Raw genomic sequence first — 27966 nt, forward strand, 5'->3', positions numbered from 1 at the left:
CCCAGATGTTTTATGTGGACCCACTGGGTAGATGAGAAAGCTGTTCACTGAGAGAGAGAATATAGGAGGAAAATCAAGAGGGAGGGGAGAAAACGATAAATCCAATTTAGAATATACTGAATTTGGAAACCCTGTAGAATACCCAAGCATAGATTACCAGTAGAGAGTAAGTTCTACAGGCTTAAGCCTTGATAGATCTTAGAAAACAATCCAAAATATTCTACATGCCTATGTAATTCCTAAAATCATGTCACTAACTGTTTTACATCTGTCTCTAAATATGGAGTTCTACTGGGCCTTTAATTTTCCTTTCGTGTTTTCTTGGAGGACTGGGAAATGGCATAAAGCAAACATTTATTTTGTAAATTAAAAGTTTTCACTCTAAGCACAGTATTTTCTCTCTAGCACTAGCACTAGTACTTAAAATTAATAGGCCATTTGAAATATTTACATAAACCGAATGTTTGAAGTTACCAATTATTACCTCAAATTCTGGCTTGTGTTTTCATAAGAAGCAAATTTTGAGTTAATGCAAGATCATCTAAAGAAAACAGGTTTCTTTTTTTGTTTTTTGTTTTTTTTTTTTTAAATCTCAGCACAGTTCAATCTCTTTACAGAATTGTAGGCTCTAACCGAATGCTGCAAAAGAAGGGGAAAAAGAGATTCAGCTACAGCTGGTAAAAATAGACCTCACTCTCTTTTGAATCTACACAGTAACATCTTTTGTTACATTTAGTTAATTATGTACTATTTGATCGGTGACAGGCAGAGAAAAAAACGAGATGACTTAGCCCAATTCAGTTCTTGTCTCTGAAAAGCAAGACCAACACTCCAAACATTATCTGCCAAGACTGATTCTGACATTAGTCCCCTAGCCTGTGCTCAATAATCTGGGCGTGCACACAGAAATTGCAAAAGGAAATGAGAAGGGGAAGACGACTCACATTTCATGTGCCAGGGGCTTAGTATTTATTTCCTCGTTTAGGCCCAGAAAGGGAAGTTTGTAGAAGTACTTGTTTATTATTCTCATTTTACAGATGAAGTAATCCATGTTTCCAATAATAAAGTAAGTTCCTAAGCCCCTATACAGCTATTAACAATGGAGCTAGAATTAGAATCTTGAATCTTTTGATTCTTCCTATTACATCTCGTGGTCCTGTATTACACCGGTGACCATGGCAATACTAAGAAATATGTGTGAGCATATATGATTCATGTATTTCCACATATTCAAAGCATAAGATGCAAATGTGGCATTGAAAGCATCTTATGTAATTATACTCTTAGATTCAACTTTTTCAAGTGATTTTCATCTTTATTTCTTTGAAAAACTATCACTATGGTATGATGAATCATCTCAGTCCTTTAGGTTGAGTTATCCTAAGCCCTCATGGGAACTTCTTATTCTCAAAATTCATTTCTCTCTCTCACCACCAACATAGCTCATAATAATTATAGAAATTTTAGAAAATAAAAACAAACAACAAAACACAACAAAACTCTCTGCATCATCTAAAAATAAGGGCTCTTTACAACCTGTGAATATTCTTACATTCTTTTTACACACATGAGCGCGCACACTTAAACACATACTTATTCTTTTAACCTTAAGCAAGCTCCTCAGCTTTATTACCTTTAATTTTCTCTGTCTGAATTTAAAACACAAATAAATTCTTCACCTCTTAGTGTGGTTGATTCTAACAAATGTAGGAAACAATAAGACACACTTTGGACTAAGAGACAGAGGTCAACCATGCTTTGTTTTTGCAGAAAGGGTGACTTTGCCAGCTGGGTTAACATTCCTGGCTCTGTTCTGCCATTATTTACTAGACAGAGTCTCTGACTAATACCCTGTGATCTGATCACTGTCATCAGGCCATCTGTAGACACAACAGAATGCAAATAAAATATCTACTGAATCTATATTGGGCAAGCCTTCCTCTTCGACACACGCATTTAGGAAATATTGTGTTTTTCACCTTCCGCCACCACAATATGTTTTTATTTCTATTACAACTAGATGTAGTACTTCATTACATACCACGATCAAGTGCCCAGACCTAATATCTCATTTAACAGTATAACACCTACAATTATTGAACATTAGAACTAAAAGGGACTTAATTCAACTGGCTCATTTTACAGGTGATAAAACTGAGGCTCAGGGGAGAAAAGCAAAGCAAAATGTGTTCACCAGAACTTATGAGTGTTTATTTCATTCAAAATCCCATTGTTGGAACATTGTTACCCGCCTACCATTTGTCAGGCTGTGTGCTAGCTGTTTTACATTTATTATATAACGTTTTATCCTCCCAAGGCCCAGTAAGAGTTTCTTTCCTATAGGAAATTAAAACTCAGCAAGATCACACAACTCTAAAGATGTAGGGCCATGATTCCAACGTGAGTGTTTCTGACTCTGCTTTCCCCCATGATAACCTAACTTTCTGGAAAGAGAATCAGACACCTAGACAGTATGAGAGCAGAAACTAGAACCTAGTCCTCTACTAGCTAGACCAATTCCCTTGTCTCTACCTCTCGGTATTGTACATGGGGCTTAACTGGGATTAAAGCCCGTGGTATTTGCCTCTAAGATCACTTCGCAAGTGACCAAGCCTAGCAGTTTGCCACGCAGACATAGAGCCCAGGATACATCACCCTTGTATACAATGAACAAGAATTAGAAATATTAGAACCTTTAGGTTTCAAATTATGTCATTAATTATAGCAACTCTATTGAAAATTGACCATGTAGAAAATATAAAATTAAAATAAAGAAGGCTTAGCATCACCTGTACTATTAAACAAGATTGGAAAAGTGACTTGTATATCTGAACCAGGAATGTTCAACATTTAAGTAATAGAAAGCTATTTCGGTTTATGCCCAACTCAGTTCAACATACAAAGCCTGAAACACATTTTCCTTTTCTGCATCTAGCATGAGTTAGCACCCAGCCCCCAGCCGCTCTGCACAGTATCTACTTTAAGAAGCTGAGAGGAAAGGAAGCAATGAACATTTGTTGCCCGCCTACCATTTGTCAGGCTGTGTGTTAGGTGTTTTACATTTATTACATAATGTTTTATCCTCCCAAGGCCCAGTGAGAGTTTATTTTATCTCTAGTTTACATATAAAGAAACTAAAGCTTGGAGAGCTCACTAACTTTTTCCCAAGATCTAATAAGCATTAAGCTTGGGAATTATGCCAAGGTTTAATTGCACAGTGACAGGCTTACTTGGAGCTGTCCGGTAATAATAGTTTTAAAATAATATATGTTTATTGGGAGTTTTCTTTGCCAAAGATGATAGGTATTGCATGCTTGAATCCTCATAGCAACCCTAAGCCAAAGCTAAATGTAAGTCCTACCTCATAGTTGCACAAAGGGTAAATTATTTGCATGAAATTGTACTACTTTTATTTTTAAAAAAGCTTATTTAAGTTCACTTTAGTTAACATATTCTGCATTATTAGTTTCAGAGGCAGAATTCAGTGATTCACCAATTGCATACAACACCCAGTGCTCATTGCTTCAATTGCCCTTTTTAATGCCCATCACCTAGTTAACCCATCCCCCCACGAACCTTCCCTCCAGCTATCCTCAGTTTGTTCCCTATATAGTTAAGAGTCTACAACTTTTAGGTAGGGAATTTTAGCGCCAAGTCAAGAGAGCCAACCGCAAAGCCTGTGCTTGCTAACCTTTATTTCATTTGTCTGAAAGGAAAATAATATCCACATCATTGTGTTTATATAGTCATACAAAGTGAAAATTAAGCGTATCATCGGTAGACAAAGATAAAGAAAGAGGAAGATACTACATTCTCACAGTGGTGCTGGATTGGGGATGGGAATAGAAACTTTCCAGCCATAGAGGATGGGCAGAGTTTAGACCAGCAAAGATGGGGAGGAGAAGAAGAAGAAAAAAGATTTTCCCGTGGAAAGATGTGTACCGTCACTTGATAACGTTTTCTTAATTTGTGTTTGCTCTTGTGTCTTAAAACCTGCTCCCTGATCCATGAAAGCCATTGAGATTAGGGTTTTCTGGTAGACACGGATGGCATCTAGCGTGCGTGATTGATGCTCTAAGTCCACTGAGAAGCCCTGTGTATTGTATTACTTGCTTAGTGCTGGGTATCAAATTACCCCAAACCTTCAAGGCTTAGAACAACTAACGTTTATCATCTCACCGTTTGCATAGGTCATGAATTCAACAGCGTCTTAGTCCAGAAGTTCTGGCTCAGGACCTGGGGTGTAGTCTGGAGGGATGTTGGCCAGGCAGGCTAAGGCTGCAGTCACCTGGATGGGGGAGGAGTTAAGATGGCAGAGGAGGGGCTAAGATGACGGAGGAGGGGCTAAGGTGGAGGAGGAGGAGCTAAGATGGCGGAGGAGGAGCTAAGATGGCGGAGGAGGGGCTAAGGTGGAGGAGGAGGGGCTAAGATGGTGGGGGAGGGGCTAAGATGGTGGAGGAGCGGGAGAACCCTGAGCTAGTCTCCTCCCTTGGTAGGACACAGCTAGATAGTTATCAAACTATTCTGAACCCCCAAGAAGTCAGTCTGCAAGCAAAACCTGCAAGTCGACAAGTAGAAAAGGGACCACCTTTTGGAAGGTAGGAGGTCTGGAAGTGCAGCGGCGGGAGACAGAGCTGTGGAAGCGGCCGCAGGGAGGGAGCCTGCTTGCGAGGCTAGGGCGCAAAGTATCACAAGCCATGGAGCGCAAAAGCTGAACTTTTTTAAAAAAGTTCCCTACTGTGTAGGACAGGCTGGATTAAAGGTGCTCAGGTGGCGAAGAAGGGCAGAATCCCAGGAGCGGCAGGGTGGTCTGAGGATGCCCCGGGCGGCAGGAAGAACGGGGAGGGAGGCTGGGGGGGACTAAGATGCTGCACTGCTCCGAAGCATAGGAGCTGGGAAGCCAGTGGAGAGCCGGGTCTTGGTGCGGGCTTGCTGGTGCAAACTGGGGTGGTGGGGCCGATTTCCTGGGTCAGCAGGCAAGTGCGGCGAGACCCTCTCCCGAAGGCTCCGGGGTTCCCTGGCATTTGGAGTTTAGAAACTCGGTCAGGCACCTAAGATTTAAAAAAAAAATAAAAATTCTTACACACAGGCAGGTGACTACAGATAGGAACTGGGGAAACAAATAGGGTGATTGATTGCTTTTCTTGGAGTGCTGAAGAGTAGGGGCCCGGAGAGCAGGGCGCCGCCATATTCTTCCTGCCCTATTCTCTTTCCCCATCAGTGCTGAAAGCCTTCAGGGAGCAAAACAGCGCCACCTAGTGGAAGCCGAAGCAGCTTACAGCAAGCCCTGCCTCCCTGCACCCTGAAGGCACACTTCCACAGGGGCAAGTCCACCTGCGATTCCGCTGACCAGGCCCCTCCTACAGAATCAGCACTAACAACTCACTAGCGCCAACTTCACTGATTATAGAGCACTGCAAAGCTTCAGCCCTAGGGAAAATAGGTTGAGCATCCTTTGTACTTTTGCTCTTTATTACTTTATTTTTATTATTTTTTCATTTTCTTATATTTTCCAATTCCTTTTTACTTTTTTCTTCTTAATTTTTAAAATTTTTATACATATATACTTTTCATACATATTCTTAAAATTTTTGTCTACTTTCACCTTATTTTTTGACTGTCAGATTGAAATCTTTTTTTCTCTCTTTTTAGATTTTATTTATTTATTTGACAAGGAGAGACACAGAGAGAGAGGTAATACAAGCAGGGTGAGTGGGAGAGGGAGAAGCAAGCTTCCTCATGAGCAGGGAGCCTGATGAGGGAGGGATGCAGGACTGGATCCCAGGACTCTGAGCTCATGACCTGGGCCAAAGGTAAACGCTTAAGCCACCCAGGCGCCCGTAGAATCCAAATTCTTTTAACAAGAAAACCAAAACACACCCAGGAATGAGTGGGAGTTTTTCTGTTTTGTGTTTTTGTTTTTCTTGTTTTGGGGTTTTGGTTTGTTTTTGTCTTTTGTTTTTTTTTTCTCCTTTGTGGTTTGTTTTTGTTTTGGGGGGCTTGGGGGATTGTTGTTTTTGTTGTTCTTTTTTCTTTTTCTTCTTTTCTTTTCTGGACAAAATGATGAGATGGAGGAATTCACCCTAAAAGAAGGAACATGAGTAGAACTCATTGATTAAATCCAATACAGACTGCAGTAAGATGTCTGAACTAGAATTTAAAACAATAAGTATAAGAATACTAGCTGGGCTTCAGAAAAGCATTGAAGACACTAGAGAAGCCCTTAATTTAGTCAGGTCAAAATTAAAAACGCTGTAACAGAGATGCAAACACAACTGGAGGCCATAGAAATAGGATGGACTGAGCATAAGAGCACATCAGTGGTATAGAAAATAAATTATGGAAAATAATGAAGCTGAAATGATGAGGGAAATAAAGGTAATGGACCACAAAGGTAGACTTAGACAATTCAGTGACTTAGTAACACATAATAACATTTGTAACATAGGAGTCCCAGAAGATAAGAGATAAGGGGGCAGAAATTTTATTTGAACAAATTATAGCTGGAAACTTCCCTAATCTGGGGTAGGACACAGACATAAAATCCAGGAAGCACAGAGAACTCCCATTGCATTCAGCAAAAGCCAGCCATCATCAAGGCATATCATAGTCAAATTCACAAAAGACACAAATAAGGAAAGGATCCTGAAAGCAGCAAGGGAAAAAAGGACCTTAACCTACAAGGGAAGACAGGTCAGGTTTGCAGGGAATCTGTTTACAGAGACTTGGCTGACCAGAAAGGAGTGGAAGGAAATATTCAGCCTGCTGAATGAGAAAAATATGAGCCAAGAATTCTTTATCCACCAAGACTGTCATTCAGAATAGAAGGAGGGCTAACTAACAGGTTTCCTGACAAACAAAAACTAAAGGAGTTCCTGATTATTAAACCAGCTTTGCAAGAAATTTTAAGGGAGACTCTTAGAGTGGAGATAAAAAGACCAAAAACAACAAAAGCTAGAAAGGAACAGAGAACATCACCAGAAACACCAACTTTAGAGGTAACACAAAGGCACTAAATTCATATCTTTCAATAATCACTCTAAATGTAAATGGACTAAATGCTCTAATAAAAAGACATTGGGTATTAGAATGGATAAAAAAGAAGACCCATCTATATACTGCCTACAGGAGACTCATTTGAGACCTAAAGACATCTGCAGATTGAAAGTGAGGGGATGGAGAACCATCTATCATGCTAATGGACATCAAAAGAAAACCAGAGTAGCCATACCATACCTATACCAGACAAACTAGATTTTAAAACAAGACTGTAACAAGAGATAAAAAAGGGCATTATATCATAATTAAGGTGTCTATACCTCAAGAGGTTATAACAATTGAAAATATTTATCCCCCCGAACTTGGGAGCATCCAAATATATAAATCAATTGATAACAAACATAAATAAGCACATTGATGATAATACAAATAGTAGCAGGGGACCTTAACACACCACCTACAGCAATGGACAGATCATCTAGGTGGAAAATCAACAAGGAAACAGTGGCTTTGAATGACATACTGAACCTGATGGACTTAACAGATAGATCCAGAATGAATTCAAAAACAGCGGAATACATGCTCTTTTCAGATGCACATGATACATTCTCCAGAACAGATCACACAGGGTCACAAATCAGGTCTCAACAAATACAAAAAGATTGGGATCATACCGTGCATATTTTCAGTCCACACTTCTATGAAACTTGATATGGGCCATAAGAAAAAAATTGGAAAAACCTCAAGTACATGGAGATAAAAGAACATCCTACTAAGAAATGAATGGGTCAACCAGGAAATTAAAGAGTAATTTAAAAATACATGGAAGCAAATGAAAATGAAAGCAGAATAGCCCCAAACCTTTGGGATGCAGCAAAAGCAGCCCTAAGAGGAAAGAATTTTGCAGTGTAGGACTACCTGAAGAAGCAAGAAAAATCTCAAATACACGACCTAACTTTACACCTAGATGAGTTAGAAAAGGAGAAAATAAAGCCTAAAGCCAGGAGAGGAAGGGAAATAATAAAGATTAGAGCAGAAATAAGTGATATAGAAACAAAACAAAACAAAAAAACAGTAGAACAGATTAATGAAACTAAAAGCTTGTTCTTCAGAAGAATTAATAAAAATAATAAACTGCTAGCCAGACTTACCAAAAAAAAAAAAAAAAAAAAAAGAGAGAGAAAGGACCCAAATCGATAAAATCATAAATGATAGAGGAGACATCACAATCAACAACACAGAAATACAAATAATTATAAGAAAATGAGAAATTATATGCCAACAAACTGGGCAACCTGGAAGAAATGAACAAATTCTTAGCTATAAACTACCAAAATTGAGGGACGCCTGGGTGGCTCAGTTGGTTAAGCAGCTGCCTTCAGCTCAGGTCGTGATCCCAGCGTCCTGGGATCGAGTCCCACATCGGGCTCCTTGCTCCACAGGGAGCCTGCTTCTCCCTCTGACTCTGCCTTCCACTCTGTCTGCCTGTGCTCGCTCTCGCTCGCTCTCTCTGACAAATAAATAAAATCTTAAAGAAAAAAAAAAAACTACCAAAATTGGAACAGGAAGAAATAGGAAGATTAAGCACACCCATAACCAGCAAAGATATTGAATCAGTAATCAAAAAATCTCCCAACAAACAAAAGTCCTGGGCTGGATGACTTCCCAAGGGAATTCTATCAGACAAAGAGTTAATACCTATTCTTCTCTAACTGTTCCAAAAAAATGGAAATGGAAGGAAAACTTCCAAATTCATTCTACTATGCCAACATTACCTTGATTCCAAAACTAGACAAAGACTGCACTGAAAAGGAGAATTACAGGCCAATATCCCTGATGAACTTGGATGCAAAAATTCTCAACAAAATATTAGCAAAGTGCACTCAACAGTACATTAAAAGAATTATTCACCATGATCAAGTGGGATTTATTCCTGGGCAGCAGGCATGATTTAATATTTGCAAATTAATCAATGTGATATATCATATTTAAAAAAAAAAAGAAAAGTAAGAACTATATGATCCTGTAAAAAGCTGCAGAAAAAGAATTTGACAAAATACAGCATCCTTACGTGATAAAATCCTCAATAAAGTAGGGATAAGTGGAACATACCACAACATTGTAGGAGCCATATACAAAAGACCAACAGCAATATTACCCTCAATGGGGAAAAACTGAGAGCCTTTCCCCTATAGTCAGGAACAAGACAAGGATGTCCACTCTGACCATTACTATTTAACATAATACCAGAAGTCTTAGTCTCAACAATCAAACAACAAAAAGAAATAGAAGGCATCCAAATTGGCAAACTTTCACTATTTACAGATGACATGATATTCTATGTAGAAAACCCGAAAGACCAGACCAAAAAATTGCCAGAACTCATACATGAATTCAGCAAAGTCTCAAGATACAAAATCAATGTGCAGAAATCTGTTGCATTTCTGTACACCAATAACAAAGCAGCAAAAAAAAAAAAAAGAAATCAAGAAATTGATCCCATTTGCAACTATACCAAAATCAATAAGGTACCTAGGAATAAATCTAACTAAAGAAGCAAAAGATATATAGTCTAAAATTATAGAACAATGAGGCGCCTGGGTGGCTCAGTGGGTTAAGCCTCTCCTTTGGCTCAGGTCATGATGTCAGGGTCCTGGACTAAAGCCCCACACCAGGCTCTCTGCTCAGCAGGGAACCTGCTTCTCCCTCTCTCTCTCTCTGCCTGCCTCTCTGCCTACTTGTGATTTCTGTCTGTGTCAAATAAATAAATAAAATCTAAAAAAATAAAATAAAATTATAGAACATTTATGAAAGAAATTGAAGAGGGCTCAGAAATGGAAAAGCATCCCATGCTCATTGATTGGAAGAACAAACACTGTTAAATTGTCTATACTACCCAAAGCAAACTACACATTTAGAGCATTCCCCATAAAAATATCACCAGCATTTTTCCCAACCAGAAAAACAATTCTAAAATTTCTGTGGAACCAAAACCCAAATAGCCAAAGCAATTCTGAAAAAGAAAAAAAAAAAAAAACTGGAGGTATCATGATTTTGGATTTTAAGCTATATTGCAAAACTGTAATCATCAAGACAGTATGGTATTGGCACAAAAACAGACACATAGATCAATGGAACAGAATAGAGAATCCAGAAATGGACACCCAACTATGTCAACGGATCTTCGACAAAGCAGGAAATATCCTATGGAAAAAAGACAGTCTCTTCAACAAATGGTGTTGGGAAAACTGGATAGCAACATGCACAAGAATGAAACTGGACCCCTTTTTTACACCATAGACAAAAATAAATTCAAAATAGGTGAAAGATCTTAATGTGAGACAGGAAACCATCAAAATCCCAGGGGAGACCACAGGCAGAAACCTCTTTGACCTCAGATGTAGTAACTTCTAGACATGTCACAACAGACAAAGGAAACAAAAGAAAAAATGAACTATTGGGATTTCATCAAGATAAAAAGCTTCTTCACAGCAAAGGAAATCAACATAACTACAGAATGGGGTTCCTACAGAATGGGAGAAGATATTTGCGGATGATGAACCTGATGAAGGATTAGTATCCAAAATTTACAAGGATTTCACCAAATTCATTATCCAAAAAACAAATAACCCAGCTAAGAAATGGACAAAGATATGAAGAGACACTTTAAAAAAAATACAGATGGCTAATAGACAATGAAAAGATGCTCAATATCACTAATCATCAGGGAAACACAAATCAAAACCATGATGAGATACCACCTCACACATTTTAGACTGGCTAAAATTAACAACACAGGAAATAACAGATGTTGGTGAGGATGCAGAGAAAGGGGAATCCTCTTGCATTGTTCATTGGAATGCAAACTGGTGCTGCCACTCTAGAAAACAGTATGGAATTTCCTCAAAATGTAAAAATAGAGCTACCTTATGACCCAGCAATTGCACTAGTATTTACTCAAAGGGTACAAAAATACAGATTCAAAGGGATACATGCACCCCAATGTTTCTAGCAACATTATCAATAATAGCCAAACTATGGAGAGAGCCCAAATGTCCATCGACTAATGAATAGATAAGAACACACACACACACACACACACGCGCGCGCGCGCGCGTGCGCAAATATTACTCAGCCATCAAAAAGACTGAGCTCTTGCCATTTGCCATGATATGAATGGAGGTAGAGTCTACTACACTAAGTGAAGTGAGTCAGAGAATGGCAAATACTATATGATTTCACTTATATGTGGAATTTGAGAAAGAAATCAGGAATACATGGGAAGGGGGGAAAGAAAAAAGGGGAGAGGGAAACAAGCCATAAGGGACTTTTAACAGTAGAGAAAAAATTGTGTTGTTGGAGGGAGGTGTGTGGCAGGTGGACTAGATGAGTGATAGAGATTAAAAAGGGCACTTGTTGGGAAGAGCACTGGGTATTGTATATAGTGATGAGTCACCAAGTTACATAACAGAAACCAATATCGCTCTATATGTTAACCACCTAAAATTTAAAACAAAACAAAATTACCCCCCCCCCCAAAAGGCTGCAATCATCAAAAGGCTTGACTAGGGCTTCCAAGGTGGCTCACTCAGAAGTCTCAGTCCTTGCGACATGAGCCTCTCCATAGGCTTCTTGCATGGTTTCCCCCATAACATTCCAGCTGGCTTCTTTCAGAGCAAGAGACCCAAAGATAAAGCAAGGTAGAAGCCATATCATTTGGAAATGATACACCATCACTTCTAGCATATTCTAGTAGTCACAGAGACCAACCTTGTTATGGGAGGGGACTTACACAAGGGTATGAATACTAGGAGTTGGGGAACATTGAGGGCTATCTTGGAAGCTGGTTATCACAACACACAGGAAGTTTTACAAGAGCAGAAAAATCTCAAAAGTAGTGAAAAACATGGCAGATGTTGCTAATATGTCTCAAGTGATTTTAAAATTAGGTATAATTTCACACACACACACACACACACAAGTGTAGTCCCTCTGGATAAAAAGCCACTTGTGCCAGTGTTCAGGTAGCTATTAAATTGTCTTGCATCCATCTTTATCCCGTTATTAATTCAAGGAAAGCTAGATATTAAAGCTTTAAAAGAAGAGTCAGACAAAGTCGATATTAGACCCATATTATTAGAGGAAACAGTGCTGGCCTGAATGCAAGGCATGGAACCATCTCTTTAAGAGGCCACCACCTTTGGAGATCGCTGTGAACTTCAGAATTCCATAGTTCTATTCACATTGGCTAAAAATCTGAATTAGGACCGGTAAACACTGTGGAGCTGGAATTCTAGGTAGCAGTTATAAAAGCAAGGCACTCACCCCTCTCCTTCATGGGCCCCACAAAATTAGCCAGAAAGAAAAGAGGATTCATACCAGAACTTTGTGGAGTGGATAGCTCATTTAATGGTAACTTTAGACAGAGCTAAGATGTACTAATAATAATTCCACAGATTCTGGGTTTTCTAGCAAAGTATGCATATTTATAGAAAAGAACAAATGTCTCAGCAGCTACTTACTAAATTTAGTTACAAGAAAAATCCCAAAAGTCTCCTTTTGGGATATTTTTGTAAAGTCTATTTAAAATATATGTTACTAATGCAAACTTCTAAGGTTGACATTGCAGTTAATAACACTGATCCTTATTTACATTTTGTATTTTCTACATGAATGATTTTGAATGACATCACTGCATTTAGTGACATCTTATTTATTTATTTATTTATTTGTTTTTAGAGAAGGAGGGGGAGAGAGAGGGGCTGGAAGAGAGGCAGAGGGACAGTGAGAGGGTCTTAAGTAGACTTCATGCCCAGCATGGAGCCTGAGGAGGGGCTCGATCTCACAACACAGAGATCATGATCCATGCCAAAATCAAGAGTTGAATGCTTAACCAACTGAGCCATCCAGGTGCCCTGGTATTATACTCATTTTGGGTGAGGAGGTGCTTGGATTTTTGACTCGTGTTAGATATGCAAAATACTGACATACATACTTCCTCTATACAGCCCGGGTTCTTCTTCTGCTGGAGTCCTCTATCAATCAGTCATTTAACTTTTAAAAATTTAAAGTTTTAAACAAAAATTCAAAGAACTCTAGCATAACTGCAGGACAGATTATCCTTTATGGTCGATACTGTATTTATCTACACCCTGTGTGAATAACTAAAAATGATAATTTTTCAGAAAGATTGAAAGTAAGGATGTCACATCATCACTAGCCCTTGGACACTCTCCTAAGTAGAAAGAAACGTGTTTGCTAGTAACTTCCAAATCTTATTAGAAAAAACTTACAGAAAAGTTGCAAAAACAAAATAGTAAAAAGCATACTTACTTACCTTTACTCAGATTCACCTATTGATAATATTTTACCCCATTTGCTTATCCTTTGTTCTCTTGCCTCTTTCTATCAACCAGTTGCTTGATCTATCCAGAGAGGAATGCCAAAGGGTATATTAATATTGAGAGAGGGAGGGGGGCAAAAAGGAGAGGGAGAGAGAATATTTACATGCAGTTGTGTGTGTGTTTGTCTGTGTATATATGTACATACATATTTTTTTCTGAAGCCATCATGGTTCTTTATCCCTAATATGTTACTGTGTATTTCCTAAGAATAAGAATGGGATAGCCTCTTTCATGACCACAGCATAGCTGTCAACTGCAGTACATTTAAGGTTGATAATTTATATATTTTTAAAATTTTTGTTCAAATTCCAGTTAGTTAACATGCAGTGTGATATTGGTCTCAGGTGCACAATATAGTGACTGAACACTTCACATCACCTGGTTCTCATCACAAGTGGCCTCAATTTCCATCACCTACTTCACACTTCCCCCCCCCACCACCACCTCCCTTCTGGTAGCTGTCAATTTGTTCTCTAGAGTTAATAATCTCTTTCTTGGTTTGACTCTATTTTTTCCCCTCCTTTGTTCATTTTCTTTTGTTTCTTAAATTCCACATATGAGTGAGATCATATGGTATTTGTCTCTCTCTGACTAATTTATTTTACTTAACATAATACCTTCTAGTTTCATCCACATCATTGCAAATGGCAAGATTTCATTCTTTTTATGGTTGAATAATTGTCCCTTGTATAAATATACACACTTTCTTTATCCATTCATCAGTCTCTAGACACTTGGGCTATTTCTATAATTTGGATACTGCACATTATGCTTCTATGAATATCAGGGTGCATGTATCCCTTTGAATCTGTATTCTTATATTCCTTGGGTAAACATCTAACAGTGCAATTACTGGATTATAGAGTAGCTCTATTTTTAACTTTTTGAGGAAACTCCATACTGTTTTCCAGAGTGGCCACACCAACTTTCACTCCCACCAACAGTATAAGAGGATTCCCTTACTCTGCATCCTTGTCAGCACCCGTTGTTTCTTGTGTTGGTTTTAGCCATTCTGACAGGTATGAGTTGATATCTTATCACCGTTTTGATTTGTAATTCTCTGATGAGCAGTGATGTTGAGCATCATTTTATGTGTCTCTTAGCCATCTGGAAACCTTCCTTGGAAAAGTGTCTATTCACATCTTCTGCCCATTTCTTAACCATATTATTTGATTTTTGGGTGTTGTTTGGTGAATTCTTTATAGATTTTCAATACCAACCCTTTATCAGGTATGTCATTGCAAATATCTTCTCCTGTTCCATAGGCTGCCTTTTAGTTTTGTTGATTGCTTCCTTCACTGTGCAGAAGCTTTTTATTTTGAGAAAGTTCCAGTCATTTACTTTTGCTTTTGTCTCCCTTGCCTCAGGAGACATAACAAGAAAGAATTTGCTATAGCCATGTCAGAGAGGTTACTGCCTGTATTCTCCTCTAAGACTTTTATGGCTTAATGGCTCAAATTTAGGTCTTTAATCCATTTTAAATTTATTTTTGTGTATGTTGTAAGTAAGTGGTCCAGTTTCATTCTTCTGCATGTTGTTACCCACTTTCCCCAACACCAGTTGTTGAAGAGACTGTCTTTCCCATTGGCCAGTCTTTCCTGCTTTGTTGAAGATTAATTGACCATATAGTTGTGGGTTCTTTTTTGAGTTTCCTGTTCTCTTTCATTGGTCTGTGTGTCTATTTTGTGCTGGTGCCATGCTGTTTTCATCACTACAGCTTTGTAATATAACTTGAAGTCTGGAACTGTGATGGCTCCAGCTTTGCTTTGCTTTTTCACAATTGCTTTGGCTATATGGGATCTTTTGTGGTTCCATACAAATTGTAGGATTGTTTGTTCTGGCTCTGTGAAAAATGCTTTTGGCATTTTGATAGGGATTTCATTGAATCTGTAGTTTCCTTTGGGTCATATACACATTATAATAATATTTTTTTCTTCCAGTCTATGAGCATGGAGTGCTTTTCAGTTCTTTATGTCATCATTAATTTTTTTCATCAGTGTTTTATAGTTTTCATGGTACAGGTCTTTCACCTCTTTAACACTGATAATTTAATCTGCTCTTTGAATTTCAATTTTCTCAACTGACACCAGAAAGTCCTTTATAGCACTTTTTCCCTGCAAGACAGGATCTGGAATCAGTTCAGTCTAAGATCTGGCTCCAGTGCAGAGCTCAGTCTAGAGTCAGATATCTTTTACCTGGAAATTTTCAAAGCCTTAATTTGCCTTTTAGAACATTGGCAATTTTTTTTAGCAGTACAGTTCCCCTTCTTCTTTTTTAATAAACACTTCCTACTTTTGAGGTTGTCTGATATTTCCCCATCATTCTACTCAGGTTATGCATTCTAGGCTGGAACACTCCAAGAGTAATGTCATGTTCACTAGGTGTCACATCTGGAGGCACTCAATGTCCATTTGTCCCTCTGTGGTGATGGTAATTTTGATTGCTCAGCCAAGGTGTTTTCCAATTTCTCTCTTAAAACTAATAAAACTGTGGGAGAAATTTTAAGATCATGAAAATAACATCATCAAATTTTCCCCCTACACTTAGCATCTATTATGGATCCTTGCTTGTTCTTGATTTTTTTTTTCTTGCTTGATCTTTATTACAATGGCTGCAAAACAATGATTTTGTAACTCCTGCATTCCTTCTGAACTGATGTGTCAGCTCTCCACATTCTACTGGAAGCCAAAGTCCTCCCCTTTCCTACATTTACTTATCTAGTTATTTATCCAATTAGTATCAGTTTTATCCACTTATCTATTTATTATTAGGGCTCATGAATACCCATGATTAGTAATTTATTATTCATTAGTGGACTTAATTGTTTTTTGTGCTCACACTGTTCCAGATTTGGCCAGTGCAACCCCCTTCAAGCTGGTTCCTGTGTTGTAACATACCCCTTAATTTGAAGGAATGCTGCCTTGTTTCTGGCATAACAGGAAGCCTACTCTCATCGTTCCTTCGTTATTCCTTACATGCATTTCCAATCTGGTTATTTGTTGTTGTTTTTCATGCAGCACAGGACGCTGGGAATAGAATACTTTAAAGAGCATGGTTATAAAAGACAGATATGATATAGACTAAAACTAAAGCTGAGACAGGAAAAATAAAACAACCCTACAGAATTTTGGGGTAGTGGAATGATAATCACAAAGATGGCCCAAGTTATTAGGAAACTATTTAATCAGATCAAATTAAGTTGTTATTAATAGTGTGGTTTTGTAAATATTTGGTGCTTAAATGTGATGATTATATTTATTTGTGCATATTAATAAACTAGATGATTTTTTTTAATTTAAAAAAGAGCTTGTGCTTTTATTTTTAAATTGATAATAGTTGGTATCAAATAACTACAATACTCCACATACCATAATATTCTCCAAGATATATTTTTTATATAATAATATAAATGTTTTATTTCTAGAAGTGTAGTAAATGGTGACTAGCAAATTTTTATTAAATTGAGCACAATTCTGTGAGCTGAGAGCTTTCTAAAATTTAGAAATAAATCTGCAAATATTCATACAATGTATAGATCTGGCTTCTTTTGTCTAACATTATACTTAAGAGATTCATCTTAAGAGTTGCTTATAGAGATCATTTGTTCTTTTTCATTTCCATGAAGTATGACTCTGTAATGAAGATATTAAAATCATTTTTGTATATTTTGCTTTTGATGGCCATTTGGGTTATTTCCAGTTTGGGGCTATTATGGATACATTTACTATGGACGTACATGTCCATGTCATAAGGCATTTGTGTGTTTACCTATATTTATGTATAATGTGTGTATAATGTGCTTTCCAGAGTGGTTTTACAAGGTTGCATTCCTACCAGCTTTCATGAGAGCTCCAGTTCTCCCACATCCTCACCAAAACTTGGCATTGAATGACTTTAAAGTCTTAGCCAGATTGACAGATGTATAATGACATGTCATTGAGCTCTTTATTTGAATTTACTTTTAAGTAATGATGTTGAGCATCTTTTCTTATGCTTATTGGACATTTGGATTTTCCTTTGTGAGAAGTGCCTATTCAAGTCTTTTGCCCATTAAAAAAATATATATATCAAATTGTGTTGTCTGTCTTTTCTTTATTGTTTATAAATATATTCTAGTTACAAGTCCTGGGCACCTGGGTGGCTCAGTGGGTTAAAGCCTCTGCCTTCGGTTCAGGTCATGATCCCAGGGTCCTGGGATCGAGCCCCACATCGGGCTCTCTGCTCAGCAGGGAGCCTGCTTCCTCCTCTCTCTCTGTCTGCCTCTCCGCCTACTTGTGATCTCTGTCTGTTAAATAAATAAAATCTTTAAAAACAAACAAAATCTAGTTACAAGTCCTGTTTCATCCACAAATCTAAAAATATCTTCTCCCATTCTGTGGCTTGCCTTTCAACTCCCCTAATGATGCCTCTCTTTATTTTTTAAAGATTTTATTTAATTTTTAAAAGATTTTATGTATATATTTGAGAGAGAAAGAGAGCACAAGCAGGGGAGGAGCAGAGGGAGAAGTAGACTCCCTACAGACTAAAGAGTCTGATGGGGTGGGCTCCATCCTAGGACCCTTGGATCATGACCCAAGGATGCTTAACTGACTGAGCCACCCAGGTACCCCTAAGATTTTATTTTTAAAGTAATTTCCACACTCAGTATAGGGCTGGACCTCACAATCCTAAGATTTATAACATGCTTCACCCACTGAGCTAGCCAGGAACCCATGTCTTTTCTTTATTTAAGAACACCACCTGTAGGCGAATAATACATTATATGTTAACTTAAAAAAATAATAAAGATTTAAAAAATTGCATGTAGTTTATTTTTATTAAGTTGTTGAATATGTGAGCATAAAGATGTTTGTAGTATTCTTTTATTATCCTTTTAATAAATATAGGATCTATAGTTATTATGTCTATTTGATTTCTGATATTGGTAATTTGTATGCTCTTTATTTTTATCTTTGTTATGCTTGTTAAAAGTTAATCAATTTTATTTCTTTTTTTTGAAGAATGAGCTTTTTGTTTCATTTACTTTTTAATTGTTTCCATATTTTCAATTGCACTGACTTCTGATCTTATCTTTATTAGTTCCTTCCTTCTACTTATTTTAGATTTATTTTCCTAAGTTCTTGAGGTAGGGTTATTGATATGAGAATTTCCTTTTCTCTTATATGGACATTTAGTGCTATAAATTCCCCTATCAACATTGTTTTAACTGCATCAACATATTTTGGTATGTTACATTTTTAATTCTGTCTTGTGATGAATGAAAGTTCTTAACATTAGTAGCATCAACATGCCTGCTCATTCTTTTATTGTTAGTGCTTTTCATGTCCTGTTTAAAAATCTTTGCTTCTGGGGCACCTGGGTGATTTAGTTTTAAGCGTCTGCCCTCAGCTCAGGTCATGATCCCAGGGTCCTGGAATTGAGCCCTGCATCAGGCTCCCTGCTCAATGGGGAGCCTGCTTCTCCCTCTCCCACTCCCACTGCTTGTGTTCCCTCTCTTGCTGTCTCTGTCAAATAAATGAATAAAATCTTCTTAAAATTTTTTTTTTACTTTGGTCATAAAATATACTTCTGTGAAAAGATTTTCTTCTAGAAACCTTATTGTTTCCCTTTCACACTTAGGTTCATGATCCATTTGGAATTGAATTTGTGTATGGTGTGAGATAGGGATCAAGGTTTGTTTTCCATCATATGAATATCTAAGTGATCAAGCAATATTCATTGAAGAGTCCATCTTTCCCTCACAAAACTGCAGTGAGACTCTTGTCATAATCAGGTGACTGTTTATATATGGGTCTATTAAATTCTCTGTTCTCTTCCATTTGTCTAGTTATCCTACTTTGTTTTTGAATTCTATACCTTTATATCTTGATATACCTTTATGTCTTGATATCTTCTACTATAAACCCCCCAGCTATTTCCTTATTTGTCATGATAAAGCTAATCTTATCCCTTTGTATTTTCATTTAAATTTTAGAATCAGTTTGCCACTTTAAAATAAAAAAGCTTGAATTTTAACTGGAATTCCATTGACTCTATAGACCAATTTGAAAACACTGATGCCTTTACAAAGTGTGTCTTTTAATCCATGAGCATGAGAATGGTTTAGTCATCCCTCCTCATTTATTTACTCTTCTTAATTTCTTTTTTTGAATATTTTGTAGTTTTTCATGTAGAGGTCCTGCTCACCTTTTGTGAGATTTATTCATAGGTATTTGATGGTAATGATACTATTGTAAATGGTTCTTTTTAAAGTAAATTTCTAATTTTGTCAATGTGTTGAAACAAAATTGATGTTTTATACTGCTATTACATCAGTGATGTTGTCAAATTCACTTATTATTTCTAATAGTCTGGATTCTTATAGATTCTGTGTGTATACTATCATAACATATATAACTAATCAGAATTTTATTCTTGTTTCAAATCATTATATCTTTCTAACTTCTTTTCTTTTACTTAAGTCACTGCATTGACCAAGACCTCCAGTGTAATGTTGACAACAAGTGGTGAGAATGGACAAAGTTAGGAGCCTTTTGAAAATCTAGGTACCCAGGTCTCATCCCCTCAAAATTTAGTAGGTCCAGGTTGGGGGCCTTGAAAATCTACATTTTAACAAATATTCTAAGTGTTATCAATGTATGGGTGTCCTAGAAATACACTTTATTTATAATATTTTTAAAGCTTCAATCACCTGAAGAGTTTTCTTGATTAGGATGGAATATTGCTCTCTTCTTTCTTCCTTCTCTTCCCACTTTCATCTTCTTCCATGCTAGTGATAGATGTATAAAATGTTACTCTTCCAAGCACCCTATTTTGCTGCTTCTCTTTCCTGTCTCTAGGTCTCGATATAACATACATGTATGGGTCTTCAGTGTTAAAGTGTTGACTGGCTTTAGAAAAGAAAAAAAAAATCCTCATCCTGCATCAGCAGTTCTACTAAAAAAGAAACAATCTTTTTTAAAAAATATATTCAAAAGTTGTTGAGATCACAGTTGAATTCAGTTCTTTCTTTTTTTTTATTATTTTTTTAAGTTTTTTTTAATTTTTTTTTAAGATTTTATTTATTCATTTGACACAGAGAGATCGCAAGTAAGCAGAGAGGCAGGCAGCTAGAGAGGAAGGGAAGCAGGCTCCCTGCTGAGCAGAGAGCCCGATGCGGGACTCGATCCCAGGACCCTGAGATCATGACCTGAGCCGAAGGCAGTGGCTTAACCCACTGAGCCACCCAGGCACCCGAATTCAGTTCTTTCTATATACACACCCACACATGCATACACACAAACAATCATATGGGTGTTGTCACATGATAGAAACAGTATGAGGAAAAAAAAACAGATTCCAAAAGATGCACAATTGTATAAAATAAAACTTGAATAATACGAAATAATTTGAGAGAAATATGGGTACCATGTGGTTTCCTAAATATGGCTCATTCCAAATCAAAGGAACAATGTATTTTCTTAGATTAAGAGACAAAATATGCCATGGATGTTCATGGAAGGAAGAAGAGATAGAAAAATAGCTGCAAATATCCTAGAGTATTAGAGCTGGACAGGGCCTTAAGATCCCATTAGCTGATCCCACCGTTCCTACAGCTGAGGTGACAGATCCAACCTGGTAAAGTGAGTGACTTGCCAGTGTTACTTGGTGAGGTAGTGGTAGTACTGGGCGCAGCACCCAGCTTCCCAGATTCCATACAAGAGCTTCCTGCCTGATGTCCCTCAGATAGTTTATGATAAGAGATCATATATATGGAAGGAATCCTAGAGAATAAAGAATGTGGATACATCGGAACAAACCTACTGAAGTGAGTCCTTCATGCGGGATAAGAGGGAGCTACATGAATGGGATCAATTTTGTGAACAAATTGTAAGAAAGATGTGAGAAGGTAGGCAAGGTGAAAAGGGAATGGGAAAAACTAGGTAAGATAAAGAAAAGAGTAAATTAAGGAAGTAAAAAAAATGGAAGAGAACAGTCAGAAATAAAAACACAATAAAATAATTCAAGAACATGTAGATAGACATAGTATCTTTTTTATGTCGTTTTTGCCAAAAGTGTATCTATCTAGAATTACTTCAGTAATAAAATGTCCATAATGAAATTGTATGAAGATACATTGAGATTCCTTTAAAGAAAGGTACACCTAAAGTAATGGCAATGTTAAGTTCTTAAACTTCTAAAATGCCGAAATAAGATCTAGAAATCTAAAAATATACTTCTCTATATCAAGAATTGTGAAATGTTGGGGTGCCTTGGTAGCCCAGTGGGTTAAAGCCTCTGCCTTTGGCTTGGGTCATGATCCCAGGATTCTGGGATTGAGCCCTGCATCGCATTGGGTTGTCTGCTCAGCTTCCCCCACCTCCCTGCCTGCCTCTCTGCCTACTTGTGATCTTTCTGTCAAATAAATAAAATCTTAAAAAAAAAAAAACCCAAAACCCATGAAATGTAAAATCAAAGAAACACAGGGAAAGCTAAAGCTAGGTGTTTCTTCAAATGACTCTATTGGGCTTTGTTTTTAAGACATGGTTGAAGAATGAAAATACAAGGGGATGGAGAATGGCTCCTATATTGAACAATCAAGTGGCACTGCCTTAATTCAAAGACAGAGTTTTTACAGTATTCAGAATTGTTGGACTTAATTTCCTTACTTCCGTACTTCCTTAAAAGCCTGAACCTAAATGTTACAATCATAATATTGGTTTACACCCTGACTAGCCATGTAAAAACATTAACCTTCATGGTTCATTTGATGAGCCAAAGGTTCCTATTGTGCCTCCTGGGAGAGGAGGCATCCATTTTTAATTCATGTTTCACAGAGATAAACGGGACATAATCATGAGCCAAATGTCATAGAAAAGTGAATTTTAAGTGTGGCTAGTCAACCAAATACATATACTTAGCAAGTCAATATACTGATTCAGGACACAGGATTTAAAATCAGGCAGATACGGGTTTGGTCCCCAGTTCACTCCTTGCTACTCATTACTTATGTAACAACTACTTCCTTCTCTTTTCTCCTACGTCCCCTCCCTTCTTCTATTTTTTTAAAAAAAAAAAAATCTACTGAGCATTTACTATGTACTGGGTTCATGCCATAGACTAGTGGACCAGTTATCTGACATTGTTGAGGGAGAACATGGGAAGTTTATAGGGAAGAAATTTGTGGTGTGTGACACAAGCAAATGTGTAGATGCAGAAGTGAGCCAGACTGGGACAAATCCGAGCAGACTGGAAGCAAATAATGGGCGATGCGTTTGGAAAAACATGTTAAAATCAGGTTGTGAAGGGCTCTGCATGCCAGGATAAGCAATTTCAAATTAACTATGCAGATAATTGGCAAACAATTAGACACTGAATGGTTCAGGGGGAAGTCTAGTGCAGAAAGCCAAAGGAGGAGACTTCTTCAAGAACAGTTTACTATGTACTAAAAAACAGACAAGAAAGAAATGGATTTAACTGTTAAATGGATATGAAGACCTTTAAAATAACTTTGTTTGGCCGGTGGGGATGGAAACCAGTAGTGGGGATGAAAGAGGGGATTGGGGGTTAAGACATGGAGACTGTGGGACAAGAGATCCACAGGAAGCTTAAGCGGAATGGGAAGGAAATAGTCTTGTAGAGATTGAGGAAGCAGTGAGGCCAAGGGCAGTTGTATTTTTCCTAAGATGAAGAGTTACTAGCTATGTGTGTAGTGCAGAGAGACTGAAGATTCTAGGGAGCAAGAGTTTGAACTGACAGCCAAAGTGCGGAGGGAAGTCTGGCAGAGCTGGGCCAGCTTCCCTTCTTCCTCTGAGATTCAAGGGTATGACTCGACCCTGACATCTCCTTTGTAGCAGGGAGGGAATCAAGGCAACGTTTATCTGTGTACTCCAGGTGAGCTCTTACTAGAAAGGAGAGTGGCAACATCAGGCCATAAAAAGACCAAGTGACTGAGGCTGTGGAAAGACAAACATCAAAGAGTTTAGCCCATCAATAGATTCAGTAGGAGCATCAAACCATTCTGATTCACCTTTCTACTTCCTTCTGTGCTGTAATGTGGGAAGTTTGCAGTGCAAACATTCAAAGAAATGTAAAGTGCCCTTGATCTTCACCTCAATGGCACAGGGCTATAGAGACTACAAGTCCAATGCAAAGACCACTATTTGTCCCCTAAGTCCCCAAATAAAGAGAAAGTTAAAGGGTAAAACGAATGGATATTTTTGTAGACATAAACACATCCTAGAAGTTAGCGATTGTAAAAGAGGGTCACTCAGCTCTGTGGGAATATGCCTAGTGTACATTCAAAGCATCAACTCTGAAAACTTTATTGCCAAACTGCTCCCAGACTTGTCTATACTTCTTTTCCTCTACTTTCCACCTCCAGGGTTCAAGGGGGCTTCTGAGGATTGCAGATCTAGTTGCATCTTAATTTGAGCTCCCGGTTGGGAAAGAGGGACTGGAGGGGTACCCCGAATGCAGTGCCCTCCTCTGTGACCACCAGGGGCTGGTACTCCAGCAATAATAATTCCACGCAAGGAAAGCTTAAGTTGGTACAACTGGCCAGGCGTCCTCAGTCTCGAGGATCCTGTGGGTTAAGGAGACCCTAGTGTGCACTTGAAGAGCAGAGTAAGTGCGTTTGGCGGGAGAGGGCACAGTGCTGACTGGGCATCTTGGCTTTGGAGTCTTCCCTTTCGCATCAGCCTATCTGTGCCAACAGCTGAAAACTGGGGCTGCGGGCAGGAGGCGGGGTGTCAGTCGGGAACACTGACCCGTTGGCCCCGTGGCTGCAAGAGGAGTTAGGGGAGCCCTGGGAGCAAGCCAGTGATAGCCTGATCTCTGCTCCAGTCCACAAATCCTTAACGGATTTTCTTTCTCTCCCTTCACCCTTTTCTCTCCTTTGCTCTTTCTTTCTCGCTCCCTCTTTTTTTTTTTCCTTTTCCCCCTCTTTTCCCCCTCCCTCCCCGTCCCCTTCCCTTCCTCTCCCCTCCCCCTCTCCCCTCCCCCTCCCCGTGTGTGAGCCTCTTCCTTTCCCCTCCTCCCCTTTTCCGCCTCTCTCCTTCTCTCTCTCCATCTCCTTCTCCCTCTCAGCTCGCCGGGCGACCCTGCTCCTGCCTCCCACATTAATGGCGGCATCTTCGGAGGATGATATAGACCGGCGGCCCATCAGAAGAGTCCGCTCCAAGAGCGACACGCCGTACCTCGCCGAAGCCAGGATCTCCTTCAACCTAGGGGCAGGTAAGGTCGACCCTCCCGCCGTACACTCTCCTGCACCTCGCTTCCTCGCCTCCCTCTCCTCCTCAGCGGCTGGCTCAGCCCCCTGCCCCTCCTTGGGTGTCCCCCTCCCGGCAGTGCCCTCCCTCCAGCCCCCCTTCCTACCCAGCCCGGCTCCGGGCTCGCTCAGTCGCTCTTTGTGTCGCCGGTATTCCGAGGGGTGTGTATGTGTGTGTGTGTTGCGGAGGTGGGGGAGGGTAGCGCGTGGAGCCCTACAGCCGCCCAGGAGTCACACGCGGGCTTTCCCCTTTCATGAGGAGAAGAAAGTGTTGTCAGTGATAACAATGATCTTAGGAATCACCGAGGCTGTCTGGGGATGCGAGTGCACTGGCTGTGGGCGTGGGCGGAGGGTCTGGCAAGGCTCTGCTGGTGAGGTCTGCTGGCAGGGCTACTACAGGGTGGAACTTGTTGGTGACATTCAGACTGGTGATTTTGCTGGTTTGCTACCACTGCTGCGGTGGGGGCTATGGAGAGGGTTGACAGCTAGGAACAGGACCTTATCCTTTCCCCCAAGCAGTTTGAGAACAACCTTGGGGGTGATAATAATAATAACACGGTCCATAGGCTACAGGATAGGTGATTTGATTCTGTCCGTGGTACTTGTGCCCAAAGTGACCCAGATGGAATGAAGTGAAAAGGACAACTGAGGTAAAGGAGGAAGGAGATGGGAGGGAGGAGGATAGAGAGGGTGGGAGGAAGGAACGGAAAGAGGGAAGAAGAAGAAGAAGAAGGGGCAGTAGAAAGGACTGAGGGATTCAGAAGATCAAATTGCTTCAGTTGAGACCTCTCTGGGTACCTGATAAGCAGCACCCAGTGTCTGCTGTCCGCTCTGCTGCAGCTGCTCCAGATTTGCAGGCAGACCTCACTCTCTGTGACTAGTAGATGGTCATTATCACTGGGAGGAAGTTGTTCACCACTAACTTCATACTGCTGCCTTTTCTGAATGCCTCCTGAACTCCACCCCCTACTCCACCCCAACCCCCAGCTTGTGTTTCTTCCTTTCTGAAATCCCTTAGTGTTCCAGTAATTCCAGTGCAAAAAGTGTGAGGGCATTTTCTCGGAGACCCTCCCTCAAGATAAGGTTGAAAACCAGATAATACCATTTTCCTTAGCAAACTAAATCTTGGAAATGGAACTGAATCAAAGTATGTGTTTGTGCGTGTGTGTTGGAGCAAAGGGGACCTTCAAATGATAAATACTGTATACACTATTGAGAAGTTTGGACAAAAGATTAAAATTCTGATTAGAGAAACAGGATGTGGTGTCCAAGTGACCATATCTTCACGAATGGAAGAATGGCAACAGAAAGTACCAAAGTGGCTATGGCTCTTGGAGTATTATTTTCCTGTCTCGGTGATTTGGGGTTTTGATCGTATGTTCCTTGTCACTCCTAAAATGTTTTCCTCTGGCTTTAGGGCTGGGGAAATGAGGTCTTTAGTGGGGGCAGTTTTGGCCATTTTTGTGCTTTGCTGTAGTAGCCTGTGGTCTCATTATGGAACTGTTAATCCTTCACTTGTATGTTCCACATTCAGGATGTGGTTGTGAGGGGTCTTCAGAAGGACTGAGAAGAGTTTCTTTTAAGATTGAGATTGTTTTCTCACTGAGAAATATTAGAAATTTTACCATTGACCCCTTTGCTACCAAACACTGGTATATTCCTTAGGGTCTAATGCTTATTAGGACCGGAGAAAAAATGGATGGAGTGGCAGTTAGTAAAAGTTGTTTACCTTGTTTTACTTACAACAAAACAATAACATAAAATACTAAAAGAGAGCTTCAAGTTTCAGCCACTCCTGACTTGGGTTGAGCCATTTTGCCACCAGATTAAACCCAGTGACTTGCAATCTTTTATTCTGGTTGAATTACTCTGGATGCCAATTAAATGCCTGGACTTTTCAGACAAGACTTGTCTCCCTATAATCTGGAAATAAGCAAGTCCAACAGTCCCTCCTATATGTCCCTTAGAATTACCCCCCAAAAGCAAAATTAAGAAAGACACCAGCAAGAAAGAGAAATGCCATGCAGGGGATGTTGGAAAGAAGCAGCTTTGGGCTGTGTTCTGCGTTTAGGGGAGCTGTCCTCTGTCTGTGGTGCTGAAACGAGGGACTGTGTGACATGACTGTAAGCAAGATATGCGGGGGAGGGGTGCCCGTCCCTCCAAGTGATGGAATCCCAGGAAAAACACAGAAGATCTAGCCACCAAAAACTTTTCTATCCCTGCCCACCTACATTTACCGCCTATTTACTACGCCTGGCGTCTACTGCTCCTCTGCTCAAATCAAGCAGTTCTGCTCTAATTTTGTGCAGGCTGCTCACTCCCGGTGCTTTGTTTATTTTCCAGCTGGTTTCTGGTTGCTTTTCTGACATAGTAAGATCTACTCGCAGATGTGCCTTTCCCCCGCGTTTAAAAGTAATTGTAACCCCTGGTTTAAAAAGCAAACAGCCTTGTTTATTTCCTTGAGCAGCAAGTTGTAATTAAACTATTAGTGTCGTTATCAGCGTTACTGAACAGAGGAGCCTGCACACTTTGGATAAATTACATAATTTGGGCATAGAGAGAATTTTGTTTGTCTTTTAACAACAATTTACAAACAATTAAGCAAGGAAGCTTTACTCTGCTCTTTATTCCCACTCCTCAAGTAGTCACTCATTGTTTATTCTTTTCAGAAAAATTCCTTATTGCTTTAAACTATTTATGTTTAATATTTGCTTTCTCACACCTATTCATTATATGTAAACCCATGTTTAATATTTTAGAGGTTTAGTAATGCTTCATGGAATAAATATACATATATTCATTTTATTTGGCTATCACAAAATCATTTTGGATACCAACACCCTTAAACTAATCTATATAGTTGCCAAATAAAGTAGACTGGGCATTTTGAATACTAATTAAATACTTAAGCATCCTTTCAACTATATCTTGTCCCTGAGGGCACTTAATAATATCATTTCAGAAATAACTCCACAGCTTGAGTGAAGGATATACTCATTCACCTACAGTCCCATGTCAGTCAAAGAATAGCACCAAAATGTGGGTCTTAAATCATTTTATGAAGATGCAAATTTCAAGTTTCAGCCTAAACTGCCGGAGTATAGAACAGAAATTTTCAGAACCGTGACTTCCATTTTTTTCTAAAGGAGCCTCTTTTGTAGGTTTTTAGCTTCTATTCAGCACGTAGTATATTATGCTAATATTGATAATGATTGTTTACTGAAAATAGTATAAATGCCAGAGAAAATTAAGCCAATGTATCTGCTAAAACTTACCCAGACACATCAGACCTCATTTAAAACATTGAAAGAGGGT

General features: G+C 39.0%; 1 protein-coding gene across 2 annotated transcripts in view; it reads left to right on the plus strand.

The window, feature by feature from the left end:
- The window catches only part of PHACTR1 (phosphatase and actin regulator 1), a 553099-nt gene that overhangs the window by 16604 nt on the left and 508529 nt on the right, over window positions 1-27966 (plus strand). The window contains exon 2 of one of the 2 annotated variants that reach the window (XM_059399448.1): window positions 24471-24617. In XM_059399448.1, coding sequence (XP_059255431.1) covers window positions 24471-24617 — 147 coding nt within the window. Of the gene's footprint in view, window positions 1-24371; window positions 24618-27966 lie in introns of those variants that run through there. The other variant, XM_059399449.1, reaches the window with a different exon arrangement.

The sequence above is a fragment of the Mustela nigripes genome, chromosome 5 (genome assembly GCF_022355385.1).
Source record: "Mustela nigripes isolate SB6536 chromosome 5, MUSNIG.SB6536, whole genome shotgun sequence".
NCBI lineage: Eukaryota > Metazoa > Chordata > Mammalia > Carnivora > Mustelidae > Mustela > Mustela nigripes.